This window comes from Pan troglodytes, chromosome 1, assembly GCF_028858775.2.
Source record: "Pan troglodytes isolate AG18354 chromosome 1, NHGRI_mPanTro3-v2.0_pri, whole genome shotgun sequence".
Classification (NCBI taxonomy): Eukaryota; Metazoa; Chordata; class Mammalia; order Primates; family Hominidae; genus Pan; species Pan troglodytes.
The window spans coordinates 29,116,113-29,143,837 of record NC_072398.2 but is presented as its reverse complement, the minus strand read 5'-3'; the positions used below and the strand labels follow the sequence as shown (position 1 = coordinate 29,143,837).

Genomic DNA, 27,725 nt, shown 5'->3' with positions numbered 1-27,725 from the left:
TTAGGAGACTGAGATGAGAGGATTGCTTGGGAGGTCGAGGCTGCAGTGAACCATGATCAAGCCACTGCACTCCAGCCTGGGCAACAGAGCAAGACCCTGTCTCAAAAAAAAAAAAAATTGTTTTAAAGTGCTTTAGTTTTTAAAGTAACTTAGTATTCAGTGTTATTATATCTTTGGCGTATTCTCTGTTATGCACCTCACACTACACCAACTTGATCGATTATTTTATGCAGCAACCTACTGAGCAGGAGAAAAAGAATAAGAGGAGCAAAAGATGGTAGACTTGATGGACTTCAAGTTTTTATTACTTGCCCGTCTTTTTGCTTATACTTTGCCTTTACACTTAAAAGTTCTTTCATAGAAGCATCTATCTGATCCTGAAGCAGGAAAGAGAAGATTAAAAACAAAACAAAAAACAGAGCAAGAAAAGTCTAGTTGAAGCTGGTAACCTAAAACTTCAGCTGGTCACCTTCCTTACCATTTAACATGACATAGTAAAATAACCACCTTTGTAGAAAACTGAATAGTTAAGAAGCTTAGGCAAATTATTAATGTAAAACAAGCACAGACTTGCTAAATAATGATAAGCTAGTAAAACTATAACTCTCTAGCGCTTTCAATGGAGGACCCCACTGTCACCACCTCTCAAGGTAAATAACATGGGAATCGGTCAATATTTTAATCTAGGCTTTGCAAATTTCAGGAAGTTACTTTCATATTCAGTTTCTCCTCTGTTGCTATAACAAGCAAATAGAAAAAGTAGCATTCTTTGAATATTTTTGTACATGGCTCTTGGGAGGACTAAAAAGTGTATAGTACACAGTGCCAGATGCAGGCTAAATGCGTTCCATTCCTAGTAACTGGGTTCGTTCTTTAGAAGAGAAGAAACATTTACTACTATTAGCATTCGGAGAAAAAATATACGCAGTACAGCAGGTCCTTGAATAACACTGTTTTGTTTGATGTCATTTCATCATAACGTTTTAGAGAAAAAAAACGTGATTCCCAGCCGAAGCCACTGTCTGTGTGGAGCATGTGCATTCTCCCCATGTCTGTGTGAGTTTTCTCTGGGAACTCCAGTTTCATTCCACATCCCAAAGCTGCACACATTAGGTGAACTGGTGAGTCTAAATGCTCCCGGTCTGAGTGTCGGTGTGTGTGAGTGTGCCCTGCAATGGAATGATGTCTTATCCAGGGCTGGTTCCTGCCTTGAGCCCTGAGCTACAAGGATGGGCTCTGGCCACCCAAAACCCTGAACTAGAATAAATGGGTAAATAATTATCTTGTCTTTATTCATCTTTCTTAAATGTATATACAGCTCACATTTGTTTCAATTAGAAGTGTTTGGGTCTTTATTAGAGGTCTGTGTAATGCAAAAATAATAATCTTAAAAAGAAAAGACAAAATATTAAAAAAGAAAAAGAAAAAATGAAGACAACAACAACAATAAAAAACACAAGAAGTTTGTGTAATGCGATGTTTTTGAGATCAGAAATATGCCGTGGTAACTTCTTTTTTTTTTTTTTTTTTTTTTTTTTTTTGAGATAGAGTCTTGCTGTTGCCCAGGCTGGAGTACAGTGGCACAATATCTCAGCTCACTCCAAGCTTTCCCTCCCGGGTTCATGCCATTCTCCTGCCTCAGCCTCCCAAGTAGCTGGGACTACAGGCACCCGCCACCACACCCAGCTAATTTTTTGCATTTTTAGTAGAGACAGGGTTTCACTGTGTTAGCAAGGATGGTCTCGATCTCCTGACCTTATGATCTGCCCACCTCGGCCTCCCAAAGTGCTGGGATTACAGGCATGAGCCACTGCACCTGGCCTACTTAATTTCTTGTTTATCTCAATTAGCCTATTGTTGTTATACACCATTTTGCTTAAAGTCTCAGTTTCCAAGAACCTATGAACAATATTAAGACTTACTATATTTTGAAACATAGACATGGTATACAGTAGGCATTCAATAAATGTAAGTCAGACTAAACTGAAGTCAGATTTATTTCAGTATCACATTAGTATTAAAATATCTAATAAAAGTACCTGCCCAATTACCAAAGAAATTTAGATCTTTTTACCTTAAGCTGACTTTTCATAACCTCAACAGTGTTATTTTATGAAAGCATGATGTAACCCATTAACCCAAAAGGATGGGTGATGGATTCATAGTTGACTGTCACTCCAAGTACAACGGTTGCTTCTGTTACTATTCCACCCATAATTAAGCTGACCAAAAATTGGCACAGAATCTCAATATATTCTACTTATACAATGAATAAATTTGAAGACCAAAGCCCTTCCCTCCAAATTACACCTAGAAAGGAGTACATATTTAGTGTCCAACAGATACAGTACAAAATGCTGCCAACCTCCCCATGAGGTAAGAAACATCTGGAATTTATATCCTAAACTCATACATCCAGCAGCATTTATTCCTTGAAGCAAAGCTGTTTTAGATAATCATGGTTCTGCGGGATCTCAACAGGCTATTTAGGCTGCTGCAAAAGTAACTGTGGTTTTTGCCATTAAAAGTAATGGTAAGAACCGCAATTACTTTTGCACTGACCTAATAAAGGATTTCTCAACAGTTCACAATGGAGAGACAGAAAAATATTAACTCCTGGGGCAAGACCTCAAAATGTGAGGTCAAATATTCATGAATCAAAGTATCTTAGGTGGCAGGGTTTCATGTCAGATGCCAGCAACTTGTTGATAAGGTGAGGAACTTACTGAATTCTCCAGCCTGAGCCTAGGACCCTGACAGGACAACAGATCTGACATTTTAGAACAAATCCCCTTCCCGCCACATAAGTCAAGCCTAGTGGTGTACCATACCTCTCTGTGTATGTGCCACAGCCTAAATTCTACAATTTTTGGCAGCTCATCAGGGGCTGAATTGTTTTTCGTTGCAGTACTATTTATCTGATCATGTCTTAAACTATGCTGCTGTTTGAGGAGAACTACATACCTTCATTATTAAATACGATCTTTCACAGTCTATACAGATGCCATTCCCTTTGTCTCTTACCTACATCAAGTAAGCCCATTTCACACTAGGTGCCACACCTACTTGGCTAAATGTTTTGCCTAAGGACATACTGAAACAAGAATATAATTTATACTTCAGTCAAAATGTCATATAATTTGAAGGCTCTGCTATGAAAAGCTGGAGATAATCACAGGTCAAAAACCTCTTGACAATCCATTTGTTATTCCTTGAATACACCTTGTACCTCCTGACCTCTACCTCTGCTGGTACTGTCCTCTACACTGGGAGTTCTCAAAGCATGGTCCCTGGGACAGTAGCATCTGCATCACCTGAGAAACTTTTTAGAAATGCGTATTCTCCACGTGCTCTGAATCTACTGCAGAAGAAAGTCAAAGGGCAGGGCCTAGCAATCCATGTTTTAGCAAGCCAGTAATTCTGGTGCACAGTAAAGCTTGAGAACCATGGTTCCACACTTAAAGAGTGCCTTGTTGTGATCTTTGTTCCCCCATAATGGCTGCTTCTACTTCAGGATGATTTTAAATATCCTTTATAAATGGTTTCCACCTTTGTTGCCACTTAAGAACACAAACCCTTTACATAGCAACTTATACATATCACAAAGGATTACAGTCACATCACATAAGAGTACACTGAGTCTGTATGTTTCCTTCCCCAGTAAGTCACCCCTCCACTAGATTATGAGCTTCTTATATATATTTTCAGAGCTTGGCACATAGCAGGTATCAATCAATGTTGATTATTACATCAAAATATGAGCAGTCGATGTTTTATAAGAAGATGAGACTACTCTAAGCAGTTTGAATTCACACACTTACTGAAAATGTGGTCTTGACTTTCTCTAACATACTGACCTTAGGGGCTTTTTCAGCTTTTAGCTTACGAACCACCTCCCCTTGTGCAGCAACTTCATCATACAGAGATTTACTTTCCAGAATACTTGCTGAGGAATTAGAAGAAATATTCTGTCCTATTTCAGCAGGAGGGTTTCCAGGTTTATATTCCTGGCCAGTTTTCTCCTTATATTCAGCTTTCAAAGACAAAAGCTGTTTTACAGCTGCATCTACATCTTCCTTTGGTGCTTTCTTGGCTTTTAATTCACGAACCACATCTCCTTGAACAGCCACTCTATTGTAAAGGACCAAGGAATCCTCAGATGTAGTACAATTATTATTCAGAGAAGGTGTTGGTCTTTCCTTAAAAGGAGCAGAGGTCTACCAAGAGAGAAAACCAAAAGTAAAATAATTAATTCATATTAAAGGTTTTCCCACAAAATTATTTCAAACTGATTGTTTTATAAAACTTTAAACTTCAATCCCTTAAAAAGCTTAAATGAATAATCTCCTAAGTATTTATCCTAATGAAAAATGACAGGCGTAAACAAAGATAGAGGTACCTACATACTCACTGAAGCATTTTTACTATAGTAAAAACCTGAAAATACCCTAAATCTTTGTCATTAGGGGACTAAAGAAATTATAACATATCCATCAAGTTTGAGAATAAATCACTGCTCTACCACATACTCACTGTGCAACTTCGAGTTATTTTAAGCTGTTTCCTTACTATAAAAGGGGGATAACCATACTTAACCCATCAAGTTGATGGGAAAATAAAAAGTAATCTGTGTAAAGCCCTTAGTCACAAAGGCTGAGAAAAAGTGAATATCAATAAGCATTAGGTATCACTATTAATTTTTTTAGAGATGAAATACATCTAGATTGTTGATAAGGCAAGAGCTCCATCAAACTCTGTGATATAATTGTAACTCATTGTTGTGGAACAGTTTCATTTGTGTAAAATTATAAATTTACAGGTATCTATTTGTGTATAAAATCTAGAGCTATGTTCACTAAAATCAACCCTGAAGAGTGAATAAAGATACTATTTTTATTCATGCTTTCTGCTGCCTAGACTGCATTCTTCCCTACTGAAACCCTTCTAACATTAAAACCCAGCTCACATTATACCTTTCTTTCAGCTTTTTTCTTTTAAATGATCTGCCACTTAATTTTTCAGAATAATCTTATCCATATTCACAGTCTTATGTATAAATTCCAAAAATTTTCATCTCTATTCCAGAATTCTGTCCTGATCCCAGACCCAGCATTTTCAATGTCTTCAAGACATCTTTACCTAGACACTTAACAGGTATCTCAAGCTGTATCAGAGTTGCATTTTACACGGGCGTTAGGCTCTCAAAGTGGGCATGTCAGTAAAAAAAACCCATCGCTCAAAATTCCTTCCCCATAATTCCTTAAATCACTCATATTTATTTTTAGTGAGATTCTATATATACACTCAAACACTAATATGCATATATAAATGCATATACATTAAATAAATAATACAATTCATGTAGCCACCCTATATCAAAAATATATATTTGTTCAGCTACATTTTTTTTTTTTTTTTGAGACAGTGTCTTGCTCTGCCGCCAGGCTGGAGTCCAGTGGTGTGATCTCAGCTCACTGAAACCTCCGCCTCCCGGGTTCAAGTGATTACTGTTCCTCAACCTCCCAAGTAGCTGGGATTACAGGCCTGCACCACCACACCCAGCTAATTTTTACATTTTTAGTACAGACAGGGTTTCACCATGTTGGCCAGGATGGTCTCAATCTCCTGGCCTCGTGATCTGTCCGCCTCGGCCTCCCAAAGTGCTGGGATTACAAGCTTAAGCCACTGCACCTGGCCTGTTCTGCTACATTTAATTTGCAACATAAATCATCTCATTCATGGTTAGTAAACAGGGGAACATATGAGTGTAACACCAAAAAAAAAAAAAAAAAAAATCACACTGCCTTGTGTGTGATTTTTTCCCTGTGTATTCCAGTTTTATGGCAAATAAAGAAGCATGCAGGAACAAGCTTTTCATAATTAAAGAGAAAACTTTAGAAATACATTGACAATCTGAAGAAAAACCCAAAAACCTTTCGTATAAGTGCCTTCCTTTAATAAGGATGATGCTTAAAAAACATTTTTTACCATAACATTAAGCCCTGGATGAGAATTTAATTTTGATAGTATCAGCCTCTATTGGAGAAAAATATCCTCAAAGATCTACACATCACAGGGAAAAGCATTATTATCCTTCAGGTTTAAAGCTGCAAAGGATCTCTGACTGCAAAGTTGGGTATAAGTGGCAGTCAACTGTACCTGAATATTGAATTTCTATTCAAAAGTGTGCAGGTTTCAAAGCATGTCCACAAATTTTTTTACTTTCCTCCCACCAAGAAGGGGGATCTCTGTGCACTTTCCTGAATCTGAGAAAGCTTGTTACTGATTTGACCAACAGAGTACAGCAGAAATGATGTTATGTGAGACTTACAAGTCTAAATCCTAAAATGCAATGCTACTCCCACCTCATCTACTGGACATTCACTTTTGGAGGCCTTAAATGATAGTTAAGAAGTCTTATTACCCTGCCACTGTCATGCTAGAGAGGCCACTTGCAGCTATTGCAGTCAACTATTCCACCTGAGCTCCCAGCCAACACCAATATCAACTTGGCATCCAGGTGAGGAAACAATTTTAGAATCCAGCCCAGGCCAGGTGCAGTGGATCATGCCTATAATCCCAGTACTTTGGGAGGCCGAGGTGGGCAGATCACCTGAGGTAAGGAGTTCAAGACCAGTCTGGCCAACATGGCGAAACCCCATCTCTACTAAAAATATAAAAAAATTAGCTGGGCATGGTGGTGCCTGACTTTAGTCCCAGCTACTTGGGAGGCTGAGGCAGGAAAATCGCTTGAAGCCAGGAGGTGGAGGTTACACTGAGCCAAGATCATACCACTGCACTCCAGCCTGGGCAACAGAGCAATACTCTGTCTCAAATAAAATAAAATAAAAATAGAATACAGCCCAGTTGAGTCTTTGATGACTGCTACCCAGCCACCATCTGACTGAAACCGCATGAGATACATAGGTTTTTAGTGGTTTGCCTCAACTCTGTTTTTCTTGAAACATCGGCTGTTATTTTCGGTATGTGATTTTGCAGAACATGAAGTTTTTCAAGAACACATACTAACTTATAGCATAACACCAGTTATCTTTCTAGGATATGTAAAAAATGATAGGCACAGATGGGAACTGGAACCAATGAGGGAAGAGCAACCAAATTTCCCATCTCATGCTTACTCCATGAGTTATTGAATAATATATAGTAGCAATTTTCAAGGTGTGGTCCACAGACCCCAAGGGGTATATAAAACCCTTTTAAAGGGGATCTGCAAAGTCACAGCTATTTTCACTATATTACGATGTATTTTGTCTTTTTCGCTCTCATTCTCTCATGACTGTTTGTACAGGTTTTTAGAAGCTATTAAGTCAGATATTAAAGAGATCTGTAAAAATTTAAAACCATACCGCTCTTTTAACTAAAATTTTTATTTTGGAAACTTTTTTTTAATAAAAACTTTTCGTATGTTAACATGTAACTGGATTTATTATTTTTACATGAATTAAATCCTTTTAAAACTTCTCAATTTTTAGTATGATAAATGCTGATAAATATAACCCACATAAGCAAATCATTCTTAAGAGTATAAGGGGTCTGGCCAGGCACGGTGACTCATGCCTATAATCCCAGCACTCTGGGAGGCCGAGGTGGGAGTTTCACCTGAGGTCAGGAGTTCAAGACCAGCCAGGCCAACATGGCAAAAGCCTGTCTCTACTAAAAATACAAAAATTAGCCGGGCGTCATGGTGCACGCTTGTAATCCCAACTGCTCAGGAGGCTGAGGCATGAGAATTGCTTGAACCCGGGAGGCGGAGGTTGCAGTGAGCCCAGATCGCGCCACAGCACTCCAGCCTTGGGTGACAGAGTGAGATTTTAAAATCTTACATGAAAGGATAACAACAAAATGCAAAGAGCAAGACTTAACTGTCTTCTTCAGTCTCCACAGTAAGAAAGATAATCATCTGTAAAGAAATATATTCTAAACCCTGGGATAGAAAGACCATTTATTTTTATACACATATCCGTAAAAGTCATTACCTCATTTTTTGTGGCTTCTACTTTGGTCTTTTCCTTTGACCCTGATGTTGGCATTTCCTTTGTGTGCCCATCAGGAATGTATATCAAAACACACGGGGCTTCCTTGCAACTATATGGGCTAAAAAGAAAATAAAGGGACAAAATAGTTTATTTGAACAAAATTATCTGAACAGCAATAAACACTGAATTCCTAGATAAATTCAATGGCACGAAGTTAATGCTTTTCTCTCTTTTTTTCTTTCCTTTTTGAGACAGTCTCACTCTGTCGCCCAGGCTGGAATGTAGTGATGTGATCTAAGCTCACTGCAGCTTCCACCTCCTGCGTTCAAGTGATTCTCCTGCCTCAGCCTGTAAGTAGCTGGGATTACCAGCCACATGCCACCACACTAATTTTTGTATTTTTAGTAGAGCCTGGTCTTGAACTCCTAACCTCAAGTGATCCGGCCACCTCAGCCTCCCAAAGTGCTGGGATAACAGGTGTGAGCCACTGCACCTGTCCAGTTAATGCTTTTTGAAGTACAAAATAGTCCATTGTCTTACTATTCAAATCAGAGGCTCTTCAGAATAGTTTTACAAACAACAAATGCATAAATAAAAATTGACAGTCTTGGCCGGGCGCAGTGGCTCACCCCTATAATACTGGCACTTTGAGAGGCCAAGGCGAGTGGATTGCCTGAGTTCAGGAGTTCAAAACCAGCCTGGGCAACACGGTGAAACCCCATCTCTACTAAAATACAAAAAATTAGCCAGGCGTGGCGGCGGGTGCCTGTAGTCCCAGCTACTCCAGAGGCTGAGGCAGGAGAATCACTTGAACCCGGGAGGCAGAAGTTGCAGTGAGCCAAGATCACACCACTGCATTCCAGCCTGCGTGACAGAGCGAGATTCTGTCTCCAAAGAAAAAAAAAAATTGGTCAGCCATGGTGGCTCATGACTCTAATCCCAGCACTTTGGGAGGCCAAGGCAGGTGGATTACCTGAGGTCAAGAGTTCGAGACTAGCCTGGCCAACATGGTGAAACCTGTCTCTACTTAAAAAATACAAAAATTTAGCCAGGTATGGTGGCGGGCGCCTGTAATCCCAGCTACTTGGGAGGCTGGGGCAGGAGAATTGCTTGAACCCAGGAGATGGAGATTGCAATGAGCTGAGACTGCATCATTGCACTCCAGCCTGGGCAACAGGAGAGAAACTCTGCCTCAATGGAAAAAAAAAAAAGAAAAAAAAATTGACAGTCCTTATTACAAACTTCCAATCTATGAACTTTCGTCCATATGAACAAACTATGTCCAGGGCAAAATTATATCTGCTATGCCTGCCACTAGAAAGGGCGTTAGTGAATGTTAATGATACTCTTGACTTCAAGAAAATTTGTCTACATACCACACCTAATCTGCTTATAAGCAGAAAAATTTCTGTAAAACATTCATTTATTTTAAAATATTTAAGGGTGGGTATGGTGGCTCACATCTGTAATCCCAGCACTTCGGGGGGCCAAGGCAGGTGGATCTCTTGAGCCGAGGAGTTCAAGACTAGCCTGGGAAACATGGTGAAACCCTGTCTCTACAAAAAATACACAAACTAGATGGGTGTGGTGGCACATATCTGTAGCCCCAGCTACTCAGGAGACTGAGGTGGGAGGATCACCTGAGCCTGGGGAGGTCAAGCCGCTGCACTCAAGTCTGGGTGAGAGTGAGACCCTGTTTCTTAAAAAAATAATAATAATTTATAAGAATTTCTCAATTTCAAAGGGTATAGTAATTAGCAATAATCTATTGCCACTTTTTGGCAATTATGAATAATGCAGCTGTAAACATTCATGTACACATTTTTGTGTGAACATGTTATTTTTCTTTGGCAAATATGCAGGAATGGAATTGATGGATTAAACTCCGTGTTTAATTTTTGGAGGAATCACCCAACTGTTTTTCCAAAGTGGCTGAACCATTCTACAACCCTACCAGCAATACATATGGGTTCCAATTTCTCCACATTTCTAACCCTTGTTATTGTCTTTTTTTATTTCAGCCATCCTAGTGGTATGCAATGATATTTCATTGTCATTTTCATCTGAATTTCCCTAACAACTAATGATGCTGAGCATCTTTTCATGTGCTTACATTTGTACATCTGCTTGAAGAAATGTCTACTTAAATCCATTGTTAATTGGGTTCTCTTCTGGATACAAGTCCTTTAAGAGACATATGTGCAAATATTTTCTCCCATTCTGTGACTTATCTTTTCACTTTCTTTGAAACACAATATATGTTAATCTTGATGAAGTCCAATTTATTTTTTTTCTTGGTTGATTGTGATTTAGGTGTTATATCCAAAACAGCATTGCCAAGGTTACAAAGATTTACATTCACGTTTTCTTCTAAGAGTTTTATAGTTTTTAGCTCTTACATTTAGGTCTTTGATAAATGTTGAGTTAATTTTTGTATATGATATGAGAAAGTGCCCAACTTCACTCTTTCATGTGTAGCTGTTCAGTTCTTCTAGCACTATTTGTTGAAAAGTTCAAAAACTTTCTAAGAATAAAATGAGAACCTACTCTGTTATTTTAGTTGGTGGTACCACCACCATTACTAAATACTTAAGGAGGGCTTAGCAACTATTAGGCACTATGCTACACTGTATGCATGTGTGAGCTTATGTGACTAAAGGAAATGTGATATTAAAATGAATAAGGTTACTCATATGACGAAAAAGCCACAAGGCCATTCCAGGAAAAGGCATCAAGTGCTTTTGAAAAGCCCCAGGCAATTTGGTACATATGTTAAAAAGAAGGGATCAGGGCGAGAAAACGCCAACACCTATGGCTCAAGAGACGCCGTAACATGAAAAATCTTGCATATCAAACTCAAAAGTTTAGCTTTTACTCTGAAACTAACAATAATGTTTGTTTGTTTTTGAGAGAGTCTTGCTCTGTCACCAAGGCTGGAGTGTGGTGGTGCAATTATAGGTCACTGTAACCTTGAACTTGTGGGCTCAAGCAATCCTGCCGCCTCACCTGCTTGAGCAGTGAGGATTACAGGTGTGTACCACCATGCCTGGTTAATTCTTTATTTATAATTTTTTGTAGAGATGGGGTCTCACTATGTTGCCCAGGCTGGTCTTGAACTCCTGGCCTCAAGTAATCCTCTTGCCTCAGCCTTGCAAAGTGCTGGGATTATAGGCATAAGTCATAGTGGCTGCCCTACTAATAGAGATTTTTTAACAGTAGAGAAATGTGATAAAACTGTTACTCTTAAATTTTCAGACTGGTGGGCATGTGAAAACTGAACAGAAAAAGGATGAAATTGGAGGCAAGGAGATACCTGAGAGCCTGTTTTGGCAATCAAGGAAGCCTGAAATAAGGCAGAGCAGTGGATCCACAGAGATGGACCAGATGGGCAACACAAACGACAGAGTTTGCTGAGTGAAAAAAGGGATGAAGGGGAAGCATAAATCAAAGATGACACCTAGATCCTGGAATTTTGAACACGTTGAGTTTGAAATGCTTGAAAGAATCTATTCACAGGTATCTAAAGCAGTTAGATTCACAAGACTAAATCTCAGGAGAGGCGTTTTGACTACACAGTTACAGAGATATCACTTAAAAAAATAGCAGAGACAAACAGAAAAGAAAAAAAAGGGACAAAAATTTACATAGAGTTCTCCTTCTAATAATCCTATTACTTCATGGTTAAAAAAAAAATACAAATACTGGTTATTTTTTTCCCTCTAAATGTATGCTGTTTGTACCATTTATCTAGTGAAAATACACTACAAAGAAAAAGATAATGGTAATAATTTTCACCCAAAGATAGGTAATATACAGACTGAAATTTTGTTCTTTATACTTGGGCTACAGGAAAGTTAATTATAAGAGGTTTAATTTCAGAAATGAATAATTTATTAATGTTCAATGTGCGTGTTGTTTCAAAGATCACTTGTTAAAATAAATTACTTGTCTAAAATGTTAAATATAAAACAAAACTGAGAGACTGAGAAAGAAAACTGTTAGGTACGTTATTTTAGTGAAAGTTCAATTTCTAAAATATTACTCACTATAACAACTTTAAGCATTTTCATTTAGACGTTCAGTTACATTTACTTACCTAACAGGTTCATAAGGTTGATCACATATGAAGAATCCTCTTCTCTGGAGTTGTATAATATCTCCTTTTTTCAAATCCTTAAGGCAGGGATCCCCTAGCATTAGCTCTTCATGCTGTAAAGATGATATAAAACCAAAGTATACTTTCTCAAAATCATAGTAGTAAAATAACTCTAAAATGCAAGCAGTTTCCACTAACTAAAATACTCCCATTTTAAACAGATATGTTAAAAAGTTCACTACTTGAGGACACACAATGAAACGGTGAAGTGTTAAATGACAATTCAATTTATCACATTTTTAAAAGTTAACATTCATAAACTGGCCTCAAAAAACCTTTTAAATAACTTGATTAGCATTCCAGAAGAAATAATTTCCCTGCTATAAATATGAAATATGATGCAAGAAGCATGTAATAGACTTAGGTGAAAGGCATGCTGGCGTAAGGCTTAAATACGAGGGTCAGATTTGAATCCCAACTCTACTATTTACTGTTTGTCCTCAGGTAAGTTACTCAACCTCACTGTGTTTCACTTCCTATCATCTATAAAATGGAAACATTACTTACATCGTTTTTGTTTTTGTTTTTGTTTTTTTGTAGAGACGGGGTTTCACCATGTTGCCCAGGCTGGTCTTGAACTCCTGAGCTCAAGCGATCCACCTACCTTGGCTTCCCAAAGAGCTAGGATTACAGGCATGAGCCACCATGCTCGGCCAACTTACATCTTTTGATTTAAATAAAATTCTACACATCTTATCCATTTTATCTGAGGATCCGAAATATATAAAATTAATTTTTTTAATTCTAAAGAAAAATTTAAAAGGTGAAATATGGTTTCTTTGGAAGGTTACCTTACTGTTCTTGTTGACATACTGCTTAAAGTCCTCGTCTTTTCCTAGCACTGGCTTTGTGATCAAGTGCTCATAAGTGACACAGATTACTGGAATAGGAAGAGCATGTGTAGTCTCTGCAAGCCAAGTGATCTTAGTGGTTTTCTTGTAGTCTTTGTTTTCCAAATTCAACTTTGCATCAAGAGATATGATTTTTCCATCTGCATTTCTAGATATAAGATTAAAAGTATTCAAAGAAATATTAACCACAGCTGCCATAAATTCATTATTTTGTTCTATAATAATTTTATATTATTATAAAATAATTTATTGTTTTATTTTGTAATAAATGGATAAGAAATTTTCTTTGGAAAAATTCCAAATCAAACATTTATTTGAGCTTCTAACATGCCAGACATATATTGGTTAATCAATACAATATAATCACTGACATCGAGATACTAATAATCAACTAGAGAACAGATTCACATACAATTGATGAGGAACATGTATATATTTATTAACTTAAAGTCACCTGCATCAAGCATTATAAAATTTGAATTACTATGTTTAAAAACATTTGGCAGTTATTTGCAATCATATGTAATAACTACGCAATTAAGATCTCAGAGTTTGCATAAATCAGTCTTAAGCATACTATGTTTCATTTATAGAATCTGAAGATCATATTCCTAAGTGTAGCACACTATAGTAACTAGAAAGTCAAATTAATTATTAACCAATCAGTTTTAAAGTAAATTTTAGTATAAAGATTATGTTATACATATAAATTCCGTCTAAAAGATCCCCATGTCATGCAACTGTATAGAGTCCCTTTTTATCATGTAATTTCTCATTAAAGCATTACAACTATTTTTTATATCCAGATGTAGTAATTTTCAACACCACAAATAAAAGACATCTTGATAGCCTGTTAGTAAACTGAAAGATATATGGAAAAAAATTTAACTTGTGTCCAGAATTTGCAGTAGCTTTGTCTGGGCAGATTTACTAGTCAGCAACATGTATGGGTCTGAATTTGGTAATGTTTAATAAGTAAATACAAATAAAATACTTTTCTCCTATGTTTATTTGAAAACAAACAAAAAGTTCTTACTTGTGTATTTTTGTAATGTTGAGGTTGCCCCAATTTATAAATGTAACCATCTCACCCTCCGAAAAAGTCTCTGCATCAGCACCTTCAATGAAAACTTTGGGACTATACCACACAGGCTTCAAGCCAACCTCAGGATTCTGATTGATAAAGAAAAGCAGAGTGTCTGTTGAAACAACAACTTACTGAACCCAGTATGCAAATTTATACATTCATTCTATTCTTTAACCATACAAAAGTCTTCTGTGTTACTAAACTGTTAGCAGTTCATTGCTGTATTAGGAAGAAAATGCTTTACTCTTTCTCCATCTATGTATTTTAACATAAACATATTCCCAATTCTGTTCTTAGCATTTAAACAATACATACTCGGCCTCAATAGAAATCAATAGTTTGAATTCCAGCTCTGTGACATCAGATGAGCAACCTGACCACTAATGTTAATGGAATTAGATGAGGTAGCTTGCCCCTAAGATTACTTCCAGCCTAAAAGACTCATTGATTTCACAGCTAAGACAGTATACTTTATCATTTAGTATCTCTTCAACTAGAATCTGTTTCCTATCCTTAGAATCCCACTGCTTCGCCGGGCATGGTGGCTCACACCTGCAATCCCAGCACTTTGGGTGTCCACTGCTTCGCTGGGCATGGTGGCTTACGCCTGTAATCCCAGCTGAGGTGGGCAGATCACGAGGTCAGGAGATCGAGATCATCCTGGCTAACACGGTGAAACCCCGTCTCTACTAAAAATACAGAAAGTTAACTGGGCGTGGTGGCATGCACCTGTAGTCCCAGCTACTTGGGAGGCTGAGGCGGGAGAATCACTTGAACCTGGGAGGCAGAGGCTGCAGTGAGCCGAGATTGCATCACGGCACTCCAGCCTGGGCAACAGAGCGAGACTCCGTCACCAAAAAAAAAAAAAAAAAAAAAAAAAGATAAAAGAATCTCACTGCTTCTGCAGCAAAGGAGAAAATAAGTCATTCTTGAGCAGTGGCTATGGGACATTATAGGACAACAGATGCCACCTTAGCAGGAAATTACGGACCTTTCAGATTTTAGAAGACAAACTTTAAAGAAAGTATTATCTATATAGATATAGATAAGTAAATTTTCTGCCTTTCCAGTGTGTATGATATGGAAAGAAAAAGAGATGCGGAGAATAAAAAGAACGCCATAATTTCAGTTTTTATTTGGCAGAATTAAAAAAAAAAAGTAAGAAGATCTTTTGAAATAAACATTAACCAGCATGTGTTTAACAACTGTTCAATGAACTCACCAATGCATTTCAGAAAAATCAGTATGTTTTAACAACAGATAACATACTAAGCTCAGAATAGAATACTGACAGGCTAAATAAAAAATAATTTGCGACGGAAATGTTATAATGAAAATTCCACAGAGCAAACTGAGTAATCCAGTCACAATTTAAGAGTGTGCTTCCTTAACAATTAGTTCTTATTTTTAACAATGAGCAGTACTTAGTAATTTAATTTTTTAAATTTTATTTGAGGTAGGGTTTTGATCAGTCACCCAGGCTGGAGTGCAGTGGTATAATCATAGCTCACTGCAGCCTTGAACTCCTGAGCTCAAGTGATCCACCTACCTCTGAGATTATAAGCATGAACCATAATGCCTGGCTAATTTTTTTATTTTTCGTAGAGACAGAGTCTTGCTATGTTGACCAGGCTGGTCTTGAACTCCTGGCCTCAAATGATCTTCCCACCTCCACCTCTCAAAGTGCTAGGATTACAGGCATGAGCCACCAACCTAGTAATTTAATCTAAACTATCAGACCACAATTGTCTTTTAAAAAATAAGCACCCTTCAAAACTTTTATTCTCATGATTCAAATTTTAAAATATTCAATATGCTTCAGATTTATACTAACTGTATGGTAGGTGATATGGCAGGTCAGATACTACTACTTACCTGGTCAAAACAATCAGATATAAAGAAAGACAAAGCCAAACCAATCAACTAAACGCGCACCCCAAATCTTATTAGGATTCAAATCTTTAAAATTAAAAAGTAGATAATGACGTACATGGGAAGACAATCATATAAAGCTACAATTTAGAATATGTATAGCTCTTTGCAATGCACATCATCTTATATGTGAGTTAGTCTACGAACACAGTTATAAGCTTGGCTACTAGTATATGCGTTAGTCTGTGAACGTAATTTTCAGTATATAATAAAGTTATTTATAGACAACTTGTAAAGCTGAAATAAAACAACTCTTTTACCAGCCTGGGCAACATGGTGAAACCCTGCCTCTACAAATACCAGCCTTGGCAACATGGTCTAAACCTGTCTCTACAAAAAAGTACAAAAATGAGCCAGATATGGTGACATGAACCTGTAGTCCCAGGTATTCAGGATGCTGAGGTGGAAGGATCACTTGAGACCAAGATAGAGGATGCAGTGAGCTGAGATCAGGCCACTGCACTCCAGCCTGGGCACCAGAGCAAGGCCCATTTCAAAATTTTTTTTAAAAAAATCTTATTTTGCTTCAAAATTGTCAACTAAGCAGTCATAAGGATCTGGGATGACCACAGCTTAACAAAAAAGTACTCTATGGTACTTGTATTTAAGATTTCTATTCAGGGCTGAGCACAGTGGCTCATGCCTATAATCCCAGTATTTTGGGAGGACGAGGCAAGCAGATCATTTGAGGCCAGGAGTTCAAGACCAGCCTGGCCGCCAACATGGCAAAACCCCATCTCTACTAAAAATACAAACATTGCTGGGTGTAGTGGCGCACACCTGTAATCCAAGCTACTCAGGAGGCTAAGGCATGAGAATCACTTGAAGCCGGGAGGCAGAAGTTGCAGTGAGCCAAAAAAAAAAAAAAAAAAATTCTATTCAGAATTTAGATGGACCCTTCACTTATACTTTCCAAACAGAGGAAATGACAGTGTAAGAGACTCTGAAGTCAAGCTGTGATTCAACAGTAGTAGGTCTAATGTTTTGGCTTAAAGACAAAGGTGACAGGGAATACCCTAGTTAATAGAGAATGCACTTCAGATTCCATATAAAGATAGGAGCTTGAATTATAACTCATCTTTCAGGATTACTCTAGGAAGAGATAAATTCTTATTACACACTAATATGCTAACTCTACACAATAAAAAATAAGCACCAACTGAGCATAACAGTTGTGTGTGATGTACTGTGGATTGTTACTAAAATAAACTTTTTTAAGGCAAAAAATCCAAAAAAGATTTACTTCGATTAGTATCAAATCCTGACAATGTTGAATAGAAAATCATCTCAGCCGGGCGCAGTGGCTCACGCCTGTAATTCCAGCACTTTGGGAGGCCGACGCAGGCAGATCACGAGGTCAGGAGATTGAGACCAACCTGGCCAACATGGTGAAACCCCATCTCCACTAAAAATACGAAAATTAGCTAGGCGTAGTGGCAGGCACCTGTAATTCCAGCTACTCAGGAGGCTGAGGCAGGAGAATGGCGTGAACCCGGGAGGCAGGGGTTGCAGTGAGCCGAGATCGCCCCACTGCACTCCAGCCTGGAGACATAGCAAGACTCCGTCTCAAAAAAAAAAAAAAAGAAAGAAAGAAAGAAAATCATCTCAAAATCATGCCACTGCCATGAAAGCACATTTTCCTTTTTATTTCCTGCTCCTTCTTTTAACAGAGAGAAACACATTGGTGAAACTGTAAGAGTGACCTTTGGGTGTTTGGCTACTTCTTTCATCTCCTCCTGAGCTTCAGGTACATTCACTGGGATCACTTCTTTCTTCAGTAATGCAACATATCGTGGAGCCACTGGGTCAATAACCTGCAACAAATACATCCTCATGTTAAAACACTGCGATATCTTACAGAGCGCCATAAGCAAAATAAATAATAGCACAGGAATACTAACTGGCTTTCTTGTTACTGCATTTACTAATTTTTTTTCAACTGTTAACTCTTTTCTGATATTTACCATTAAGCAGAAAAAAGAGAAACAACTGTAAACCAAGACTACATGAAGGATTTAGACTTCTTTCACAAGAATAGCTACTGGCAGGTGAAAAGAAACCAATTAAAGCATAATATTAGAGTTATTTTGAAAATAATTTTAAAATCTGGTATTAGAAGGCAAGGAAAAGTTTTCCAGTGGGGTTATATCTTAATCCTAAAGGTAAATGTGATATTCAATTTTATAGTTTGGACAAGTCCATTTTAAGAGAATACGGATATTTTTGTTTCAGTATTGTTTTCTTTAATCAGTGTTAGGGTAACACATCACCATCAAAAGCAGAATAGCATTCGGTCACTATAATAAGGCAATTCTATAGATTAAAAGTATAAATGACATTTCTACTGGTTTACATGCTATATGTAGAGGCCAGTATATATAGACCAGTATATTCTCAGTATATTCCCAGTACCTAGCTAGGGTCTGTCTCATATAGGTAATCAATAAATATTTGCAGATTGCCTGAATAAATGGTCATACACATTATGCTGTAACCTATTCTACTTCCAAATCATCAGTAGCATCCCCTTCTGGAGCTGATGTATTTTTCTCACTTCACTGTTCAGTGTAAAATTAGTCATGATGACCAATCACAAGAGCAATGTTTAGACACTATATATAAAGCACATGTGAGAAAAATGTAGATGAAAGCAGAGTCAAACAGCTAAGTAATGGAAGTTATTTTTTCTCATTAGAAGAATGCAGAAAACAGTGGTATAATTAAATTTGTTTTTATTTTTCCATTGTTGCCATTATTGGGTTGGTTTTTTTGTCAGTGTTGAAGGTAGTTTTCAGCTTCTAAAAAGAATGATATCGTGGAAATTCTGAATGAACTCAGAGAGGAAGCCATCCTCAGAGAGGTCATTCACGCAAAGTTTGAAAAGCTATTTAACTTCTCCTCATCTGCTAATCCTCATCTGCTTATATTTCATGCTAATACTAAATCAGTACCAGCCTTTCTCAAGTTTACTGTTTCATTCCTTCCTTGAGGCTTAAAGTTCATTCTTACTAGCTAAGGATTTCTCCTTTCAGCTTCTACTGGGCTGGAATAATCAAAGATTTAATTCGTGACTGACTACTCAGTTCAGTATTTAAGTCAGTAAGATATAATTTCTTTAAAAAAGCTAAAACTAGACAACCCTGCCTAAGAAACTTAGTTCATTGCAGCTGTTTCCTCCGCTGCCAAAAGGAGCAGAAGGATGTTTCCTATACTTGACTAATTTTAATCACCACTTGGGGCAGTTGTTAGCACAGATTCTGAGACAACTTGGTCTGAAGTAAATTTCAGAAATCTAATTTTTAACAAGCATTCCATAGGATGGTTAGGATCAGGCATATTTGGGAAACTTGGATTCAAAGACTTAAAAGGTATTTTTAGCTCTAAAAATATGCAATTCTAAAAGTCTCTGGATCAGTGGTTTTCAAATTACTCCAAAGAGTCCTAAATATTTCAAAGAGGTGCCCTGGTAGCACTAAGTGGAGGTGGAAGGACCAGAGGGCCTCCAGATCCCCTTCACATACTTCAACCAGAACAGCTAAGTTTTTGTTTTATTTATTGCGGTTTAATTCTGGTAGCACTAAGTGGAGGGGGAAGGACCAGAGGGCCTCCAGATCCCCTTCACATACTTCAACCAGAACAGCTATGTTTCTGTTTTATTTATTGGGGTTTAATTCTGGTAGCACTAAGTGGAGGGGGAAGGACCAGAGGGCCTCCAGATCCCCTTCACATACTTCAACCAGAACAGCTATGTTTTTGTTTTATTTATTGGGGTTTAATTTTCAAGAAAACTTTCACTGGAAGGAAGTCTCCTGATTTGTGGAGTGGGGAGAGAAGTCTCTACATACTTTATTAGCTGGGAACAGATGCAAGGGGTTGAGATGAGAGTTGGGAAAAATTATATTATACTACTGAAATACATACATTTTAAAACTAAAGCAGTCAATAAGGGTTCATAGAGATTGACAACAGCTCTAAAATGAACATCTTAAACCTGTGACTCTTCTGCCTTGACTGAAAACTTAAAATCTTAACACTTAAATAAAAGCAAGAAGAAAACTAGTGAGGTTAATGCAAAGTAAGCTCTTGAAATGTCTCCTACCACTATCAAGGAAAAAACTATTTATAGATATATTCCATTTAACTATGATACAGAAAAATAAAGTACTAGTTTCCTATCAAGATGAAAACTCAGGCTGAGAAAACAAGGATCACGGTATTGTCAAAGGGATATTGAGATAACTAATCACTCCACATCTCTTTCCCCTTCATCCATTTCTCCCTTCTTTTCTTTACCACGTACAATTCACTCCTAAAATAAGGCTCTTTCTCCAAAGAATCATGCAAATAAATCTAGCTTATTTTTTTAAAAACAGAACCTGCTTTGAAAAAAAAAAAACGCTAAGTTAGTGAAGAGTAGGAGAATGTCCAAAGAATGATGATTCAGCTCTGCCAGTAACACTTACTTCACAACTCCACGGCGCTAAATTTAGTTCACTGATGCTTCACTTAAATCTTACCTGCAGAGCTTGAGAAGAAAGACAGAGCAAGCTAGAAAACAACAAAGCAGTAATTAGAGATTGAGAGTGCCATGAACTCTAAATAAGAGGGGTATGTACCTCAAGAGTTGAAGGGAATGGGTTTCAGTGTATGAAGACATCATGAAGGCCAGCAATAGAAACAAAAAGTAATGATCACAATGATTTCCTTTTTACTACCAGTTGACTAAAAACAATGCTATGTTTTAAAGATGGTGTTTAATGATTAAAGATCTCACAGGATTTAGGAGAAAAAAGGCAGACTGAAAATACTCATCAACTTTCACTCTTTCCCAACCCCCAACTTAAAAGAAATGAAAGGTTTTGTTTTGTTTAAAGGAACAAATCCAGAAGGATTAATATAATAAAAGAAGAGAAGGCTGGGCACGGTGGCTCACGCCTGTAATCCCAGCACTTTGGTAGGCCGAAGTGGGCGGATCACCTGAGGTCAGGAGTTCGGGACCAGCCTGGCCAACATGGTGAAACCCTGTCTATACTAAAAATACAAAAATTAGCTGGGCGTGGTGGCAGGCACACGTAATCCCAGCTACTCGGGAGGCTGAAGCAGGAGAACTGCTTGAACCCAGGAGGCAGAGATTGCAGTGAGCCAAGATCACGCCACTGCACGGTAGCCTGGGTGACAGAGCGAGACTCCATCTCAAAAAAAAAAAAAAAAGATAACAGCAACAAAATTCTGGAAGCTGAAAAACACAGAAGCATCCCCTCCCCACTCCATACAACCAGGCAACTGCCTCTCCCCTACCTTGACAAAAGATTGGAAGTTTACTCTGTGAATAAGAGGGTATCTAGATTCTGGCAGATACCAGAAAGAGCCAAAGGAAAGGGTACTGCACGAGAGACAACGGGAATAAGTGAATGTATGATAGTAGATTTATAAAACCCTCAGCAGTCTTCCCCCATTTGGCTCCAAAGCCTGGCAGCCAGGTCTTCACACTTCAGGAAGGCGATTCAATGAAGCCCCTCTGGGAAAACTGCCTAATCCTTGAGAAAAGATATAAAATTACTGACATGGAATTTCTCCAACAAACTAGCCCAGCCAGATCATTGTACAGTGAAGCTCAGTTGAAAGCCCAACTCTCATTCTTCAGGCTTCCAATCACTCTTTATTTCCCCACATTAAACATAAGCAGATAACCAAGGCTCTAACCAGACATCTGAGAAATACCTTTAACGTGAAAGAAACCAAAATAAACAAATTGGGGAGAAGAGACACTACTCTGCAGAAAACCCTACTATTAATACCATGAAACAAGAATAGGGAGTTATTTTGAAAATTCAGAGAACAAGAGAAACACTGGAACTATAGTAGCATAAATAAAATTCAACAGAAAGGTGGGAAGATAAAAATTAAGTAGATCTGTGATAAACTAAAAGACAAGAAGGAAAATAAGACAGAACACGAAACGAGAGTACCAGTCCAAGAGGCCCAACATTCTTCCCAAGAAGAGTTCCAGGAGAAGAAATACACAATAGAGAAGAAAGAAAAAGAATTCAAAGCCGGGCACAGTGGCACACACCTGTAATCCCAGCACTTTGGGAGGCTGAGGCGGGTGGATCAAGAGGTCAGGAGTTCAAGACCAGCTTGGCTGAGATGATGAAACCCCGCCTCTACTAAAGCTACAAAACTTAGCCAGGTGCAGTGGCAGAAGCCTGTAATCCCAGCTACTCAGGAGGCTGAGGCAGTAGAATTGCTTGAACCCAGGCAGCAGAGGTTGCAGTGAGCCGAGATCGTGCCACTGCATTCCAGCCTGGGCGACAGAGTGAGACTCCGTCTCAGAAAAAAATAAAACAAAAGAGAAAAGAAAAGACAAGAGAAAGAAAATAAAAGATGGAAAGGGAAAGGGAAAGGGAGAGAATTCAAGAAAATTTCCCAGAACTGAAGGAATGAGTTTCCAGACTGGAAGTCACATGTTCTTCCAATGATGCGGATGAAAACAGACCCTCACCATGGCCTATCATCATGAAATTTCAGACTAAAAACACAGGTCAGGTACAAGGTTTCAAAATTTTCTTCATCCCATCCTCCCCTTGTCAGGGAGCTGGACTGAGTCTCCAAAGAATAACGTATTACCTTCAGGAAAGCATGAAGGTAATATAAAAAAAAAAAAAGAAGATCCAAGAATGGGGCAATGTTCTGTAATGTCCATTACAGAATAAAAGCAAAGGGAATCCCTAGGAAGATGCTGAAGAGACCTAGGAAGATAGCTATGCTTCAGAAACCAATGGGCCATGAATCCAAATCAGGTTACAGAGCAGCACAGAAGGCTCTGGCAAATGTCTCCAAAATGAAACTGAAAGTATACCTAAGGCATCTGAATATCTTGGTGGGAAATTTGCACATCTTGTGGAGACAGAAAAGTGTGCAGGGGGGCTTGGTGGCTCACACCTGTAATCCCAGAACTCCGGGAGGCTGAGGTGGGCGGATCACGAGGTCGGGAGTTCGAGACCAGCCTGGCCAACATGGCAAAACCCCGTCTCCACTAAAAATACAAAAATTAGCTGGGTGTGGTGGTGGGTGCCTGTAATCCCAGCTACTCGGGAGGCTGAGGCAGGAGAATCATCTGAACCCGGGAGGTGGAGGTTGCAGTGAGCCCAGATCGTGCCATTGCACTCCAGCCTAAGTAACAGGGTGAGATTCCGCTACAAAAAAAAAAAAAAGAAAAGAAAAAAAGAGTACACAGGGGTGGGGAGAGGAAAAAAAAATTAATTTTCTTTTTTTTTTTCTTTTGAGACAGAGTCTCACCCTGTCACCCAGCCTGGATTGCAGTGGTGTGATCAGGACTCACTGCGGCCTTGACCTCCTGGGCTCAAGTGATCCTCCCACCTCAGCCTCCCAAGTAGCTAGAACTACAAGCATGCACGACCAGGCCTAGCTAATTTTTTTTTTTTTTTTTTTTTTTTTGGAGAGATGGGGTATCACTATGTTGTCTAGGCTGGTCTCAAAATCCCAGGCTCAGGCAATCCTCCTACCTTGGCCTTCTGAACTGCTGGGAGTAGAGGCATGAGAACCTGGCTTTTTTTTTTTTTTTTTTTAACAGAAAAACAAAAACAAAAAGAAACAAAAAATAAGCAAATGAGAGGGAGAGACAAAGCAAGACAATCAACTACAAGCAAACCAAAAAGTTAGGAGAAAAAGTAAAAGGTCAAATTATTTATCTTCCATCAGGGGAAGTCAACTAATATGTCTAAACATAGCTAAAAAAGTAGTAACACATATATTTCATTCAGCAATATAAGCAATAGGCCGGACACAGTGGCTCACGCCTGTAATCACAGCACTTTGGGAGGCAGAGGTGGGCGGATCGCAAGTTCAGGGGTTTGAGACCAGCCTGGCGAACACAGTAAAACCCCATCTCTACTAAAAATACAAAAATTAGCCAGGCATGGTGGCACATGCCTGTAGTCCCAGCTACTCAAGAGGCTGAGGCAGGAGAATCGCTTGAACCCGGGAGGCGGAGGTTGCAGTGAGCCTAGACTGCGCCATTGCACTCCACCGTGGGCGACAGCAAGACTCTATCTCAAAAAAAAAGAAATATAAGTAATAAATACCAAAAGAACTATCTAGAAGAGATGAAAGTGCTTTCTCCAGGGAGACTATGAAAGAAGATAGAGAGAGGAATGTGTTGTTCATCTTAACAGACCCTACAGAACTATTTGACTATAGTAAAATATATTTCAGATATCTGAAGTGTCCATGTTTAACTTTATTAAAACTTAAAATCAGTAAAAATTGTATTGTTAATGAAAAGTACACCAATGTTAACTTTGCCAGCAAATTCTACTCATATTTATTATTAGTAACTGCAGCAACAGAAAGAACCAATTAACAATTCCTTTATGTATCAAAAACTAAACACGAAAGACCAAAATAAAACAAATTCAAGACACATGCGAAACAAGCAACTATATCTTGAGGCAAGACATCAGCACCATCAAGCAGCAATCCCAAATAAGAATTTACAGAACACAATCACAGAAACCATAATTTAAAACATGGCATTTGAATGATTTGCCTTATTATAGTGTCCAAGCATCTGCTTTCCAATTAGTAATTAACAATGTCAATAGGCAATGTTCCTCATTTGACTTTCAGTTAAGAAACAGTTAAAAAAAAAAAAAAGCTGGATTCAGTAAGACAAAGGAACTGTAATTAATGAAACTTCAATACAACTCAATGAAATATATACTTTTAGAATTCTATGTCCTCTCAGCACACAAGGGAATGGGGTAGAATAGAGTTATCCCAATATTCCCCTTGGCACTAAGAAAACCAGAGGACATGGTTTTTAACACTAGGAATAATGCATTTTCAATGCGTTTGTATAAGCAAGTCTTTTATATAAATGTGATTGTGCTTCAAAGCCATATAACATCTCAGGTTTTAACATGTAATATGCTAAAAGCTATGTTTAAGGCAAATAAAAGCATTAAGTAATACCTTCTTACAGAGAGCTCGCAGCTTGAAAGCAGAAAAATGAAATGCAGAGTGTTCATAAAAAATTTAAGGAAAAAAATATTACTGTTCCCCATAATTCCAAGTTTGTTTGTTTCAATTATTGTTACTTATTTGGAATAGTTAATAGGCTTAATTAATGCTCTTCATGTATTTAAAAAAGGAAAACATTCCATTTTCCTGAAAGTCTGCAAAATGTTAATATTCTTCACAAACTTTTCTCTACCATGAGCACAGTAATGACTTCTACTTGTACATTATTTGGGACTTAAGCATGAGAAAAGAAGACAGAGAGTTAAAATACATACCTTTTTGTTAAACGCCCAGATTTTGTCCCACTCCATGTTCACGACTGAACGTGAGGAGCCCTAAAAAACAATAACAACATGATTTTAAGGGCAAGCAGTATTAATTAGAACTTTGCCTTTATTTCATGCTAAGCATGTTTAGAAAAAAAAAAAAACTCGATACTTTCAAGTTTACTTCTAGTGAAATATAAAACTCAGTGTATACAAACTAATTTGGTTACCCTTAACAGTTCACTGTAAAGGTTCAGTCTACAGACTGCTCACAGTCAAGTCATATAATTCACTGCTAAAAATACTTCAGCTGCCTTTCTCCAAATCTAGCTTAGGAGTTTAGGACATTTTCAATTTTTCACTATTATAAGCAGTGATAAACTTTAAAAAAAAAAAAGTTTGTTTTAAAAAAAAAAAAAAAATCTGCCCTTGGATCATAAGGCACAAACAAGGAATAGAAAGAACAACAGAGATAATAAAGACTAAAGGGACAGTAATAGAAGTACCTGAAATTTCAAACAGACAAGCTGGAAAAGAAACTGTAACGCACCTGAGCAGCAATAAACTGTTTCAGTCCTTCTACTGTCATCCCTCTTCTCAGTACACCACGAACCGTAGGAAATCTTGGGTCATCCCTGGAAATATGTAAATTTTAAGTACCAAGGAAATTTTGTAATGTGTAGATGTGGAGAGTAGAAGATACTTAATGAATAATAAATCATATTCAGCTTGTTAAACATTTGTCTAAGAGCTAGTTATACTAATTAGGTAGTATGCAATACTAGTGAGCCCAAGTTCAAGGAACAGGATAACTGCTGACCTGTCAAATACTGCAGTAAAATAAATGCACTACTGGAAACAGTAGAAGCACATTTGAAAAAAAAGACACAATGGTGACATTTTCAAATATGGAAATCCCATGCATTCATACATTTTTATTTATCAAACATTTTCAAGGTCCCTATTCCACATAGGACCACAAGAATCAGAAAAAAGATGGTATCCTGTCATTCACATATGAATATACTTTATAAAGCCCTTTGGAATAAAACAAAAATATATGTAGGAAATTAATATTCTGCAGGGATCTGCAAACCTCAGTAAGTATGCAGTAATACCCTTTTCATGGAGCTCAAGATAAACTTTCACATCTTCACTTCGACTCAAGGGTATTTTAACCTTCTTGGGACCTAGCCAAAAAGAAAAACCTCAGCCTCAGCAGAGAGTAGAGATCAGTAACCAAATATACCAAGAACCAGAAAGTCAAAACTGTTCTTCTATTAAATGCTAAGACCTGCAGAGGATGTGCCCTCATGTGTGTTTTTCATTCCATGATCCCCAGTGGGCACTCCATTATTTGTGGCATTAAAACAAGAAGGGGAAGCCCTAATGCACTGGCTGAGAAGAAGATAAGAATCAGGAATTCTATAGGCCTACCCATTCCCCCTCCTCCCAATCACCTTCCCTATCTCTCAAGCAGTTTAAAAATCACTGATCTACTATGTCCTTACTTCTTGTCAATTCTAAGTAACATTAAACATACCATCCATCTACTAGTCCTTCATTGACGAACCATGTGAGTTTTCTTTTGGATAGCACTGTGTTGTTGAGATTTAGCCGACTATATTCCCAAATATATGGTTTTCTTATGCCTAAAGCTTCAATAATCCAGTAAAACTGCTCATCTCTGTCATGGTATTCTGTTGTTCTCAGGGCATGTGTAACACCTTCGATGCTGTCAACTATGGGGCAGGCAAAATCATATGTTGGATAAACACTAGAAAAAAAGAAAATAAAATAAATAAAACATTTTACCCTTTCCCTCTTAGATTAAGCATTATAAACAACAATACTAATTTAAAATGTAATTCTTTACAAGTTAAGAGATTCTTAAAAACCAAAAGGTTTTATGACTTAATACTCAAAGTGTATCAAAACATTATCAGCCTTTGAGAACAATGAGTCAGTTGTCAACTTAGCAGTCAAACAAAAAAGCAAATTTGCAATCTAATACAAAATTAGGTATTGGCTTGGCAAATTGTATAATCATAATATTTCTGTAATGGCCAATGTATAACATGGTAGGAAGCAATAAACAATACCTGTAATAATTTTAAGGAAATTTAGCTTTTGAACATCTTTTTTTTTGAGACGGAGTCTCACTCTGAGTAATCCCTTACTCAAGTAAATCCCTAAAAGTCTTAAAAGTACTCAAACACACTCAAAAACAGTGCTCCATTCACTGTGTAAAAAAAAAAAACCGACAGAAGACCAGAAAATCATTAGGTCAAAATTACATTTAAGATGAAATAGTCTAAAAAACAGTTTCTGACTAAGATAATGTATACAATTTACATGCAGTATCAATTTGAATTTATATATATATATATATAT

At 37.7% G+C, this 27,725-nt stretch overlaps 1 protein-coding gene across 2 annotated transcripts in view; it reads right to left on the bottom strand.

Moving 5' to 3' along the window:
• The window catches only part of EPRS1 (glutamyl-prolyl-tRNA synthetase 1), a 78,137-nt gene that overhangs the window by 24,533 nt on the left and 25,879 nt on the right, over positions 1-27,725 (bottom strand). The window contains exons 10-19 of one of the 2 annotated variants that reach the window (XM_009441507.5): positions 26,875-27,108; positions 25,882-25,966; positions 25,341-25,400; positions 25,018-25,038; positions 17,727-17,837; positions 14,041-14,177; positions 12,945-13,152; positions 12,094-12,206; positions 7,998-8,115; positions 3,858-4,217 (exon numbers count right to left, since the gene is read on the bottom strand). In XM_009441507.5, coding sequence (XP_009439782.2) covers positions 3,858-4,217; positions 7,998-8,115; positions 12,094-12,206; positions 12,945-13,152; positions 14,041-14,177; positions 17,727-17,837; positions 25,018-25,038; positions 25,341-25,400; positions 25,882-25,966; positions 26,875-27,108 — 1,447 coding nt within the window. The remainder of the gene's footprint in view (positions 1-3,857; positions 4,218-7,997; positions 8,116-12,093; positions 12,207-12,944; positions 13,153-14,040; positions 14,178-17,726; positions 17,838-25,017; positions 25,039-25,340; positions 25,401-25,881; positions 25,967-26,874; positions 27,109-27,725) is intronic. The other variant, XM_063791810.1, reaches the window with a different exon arrangement.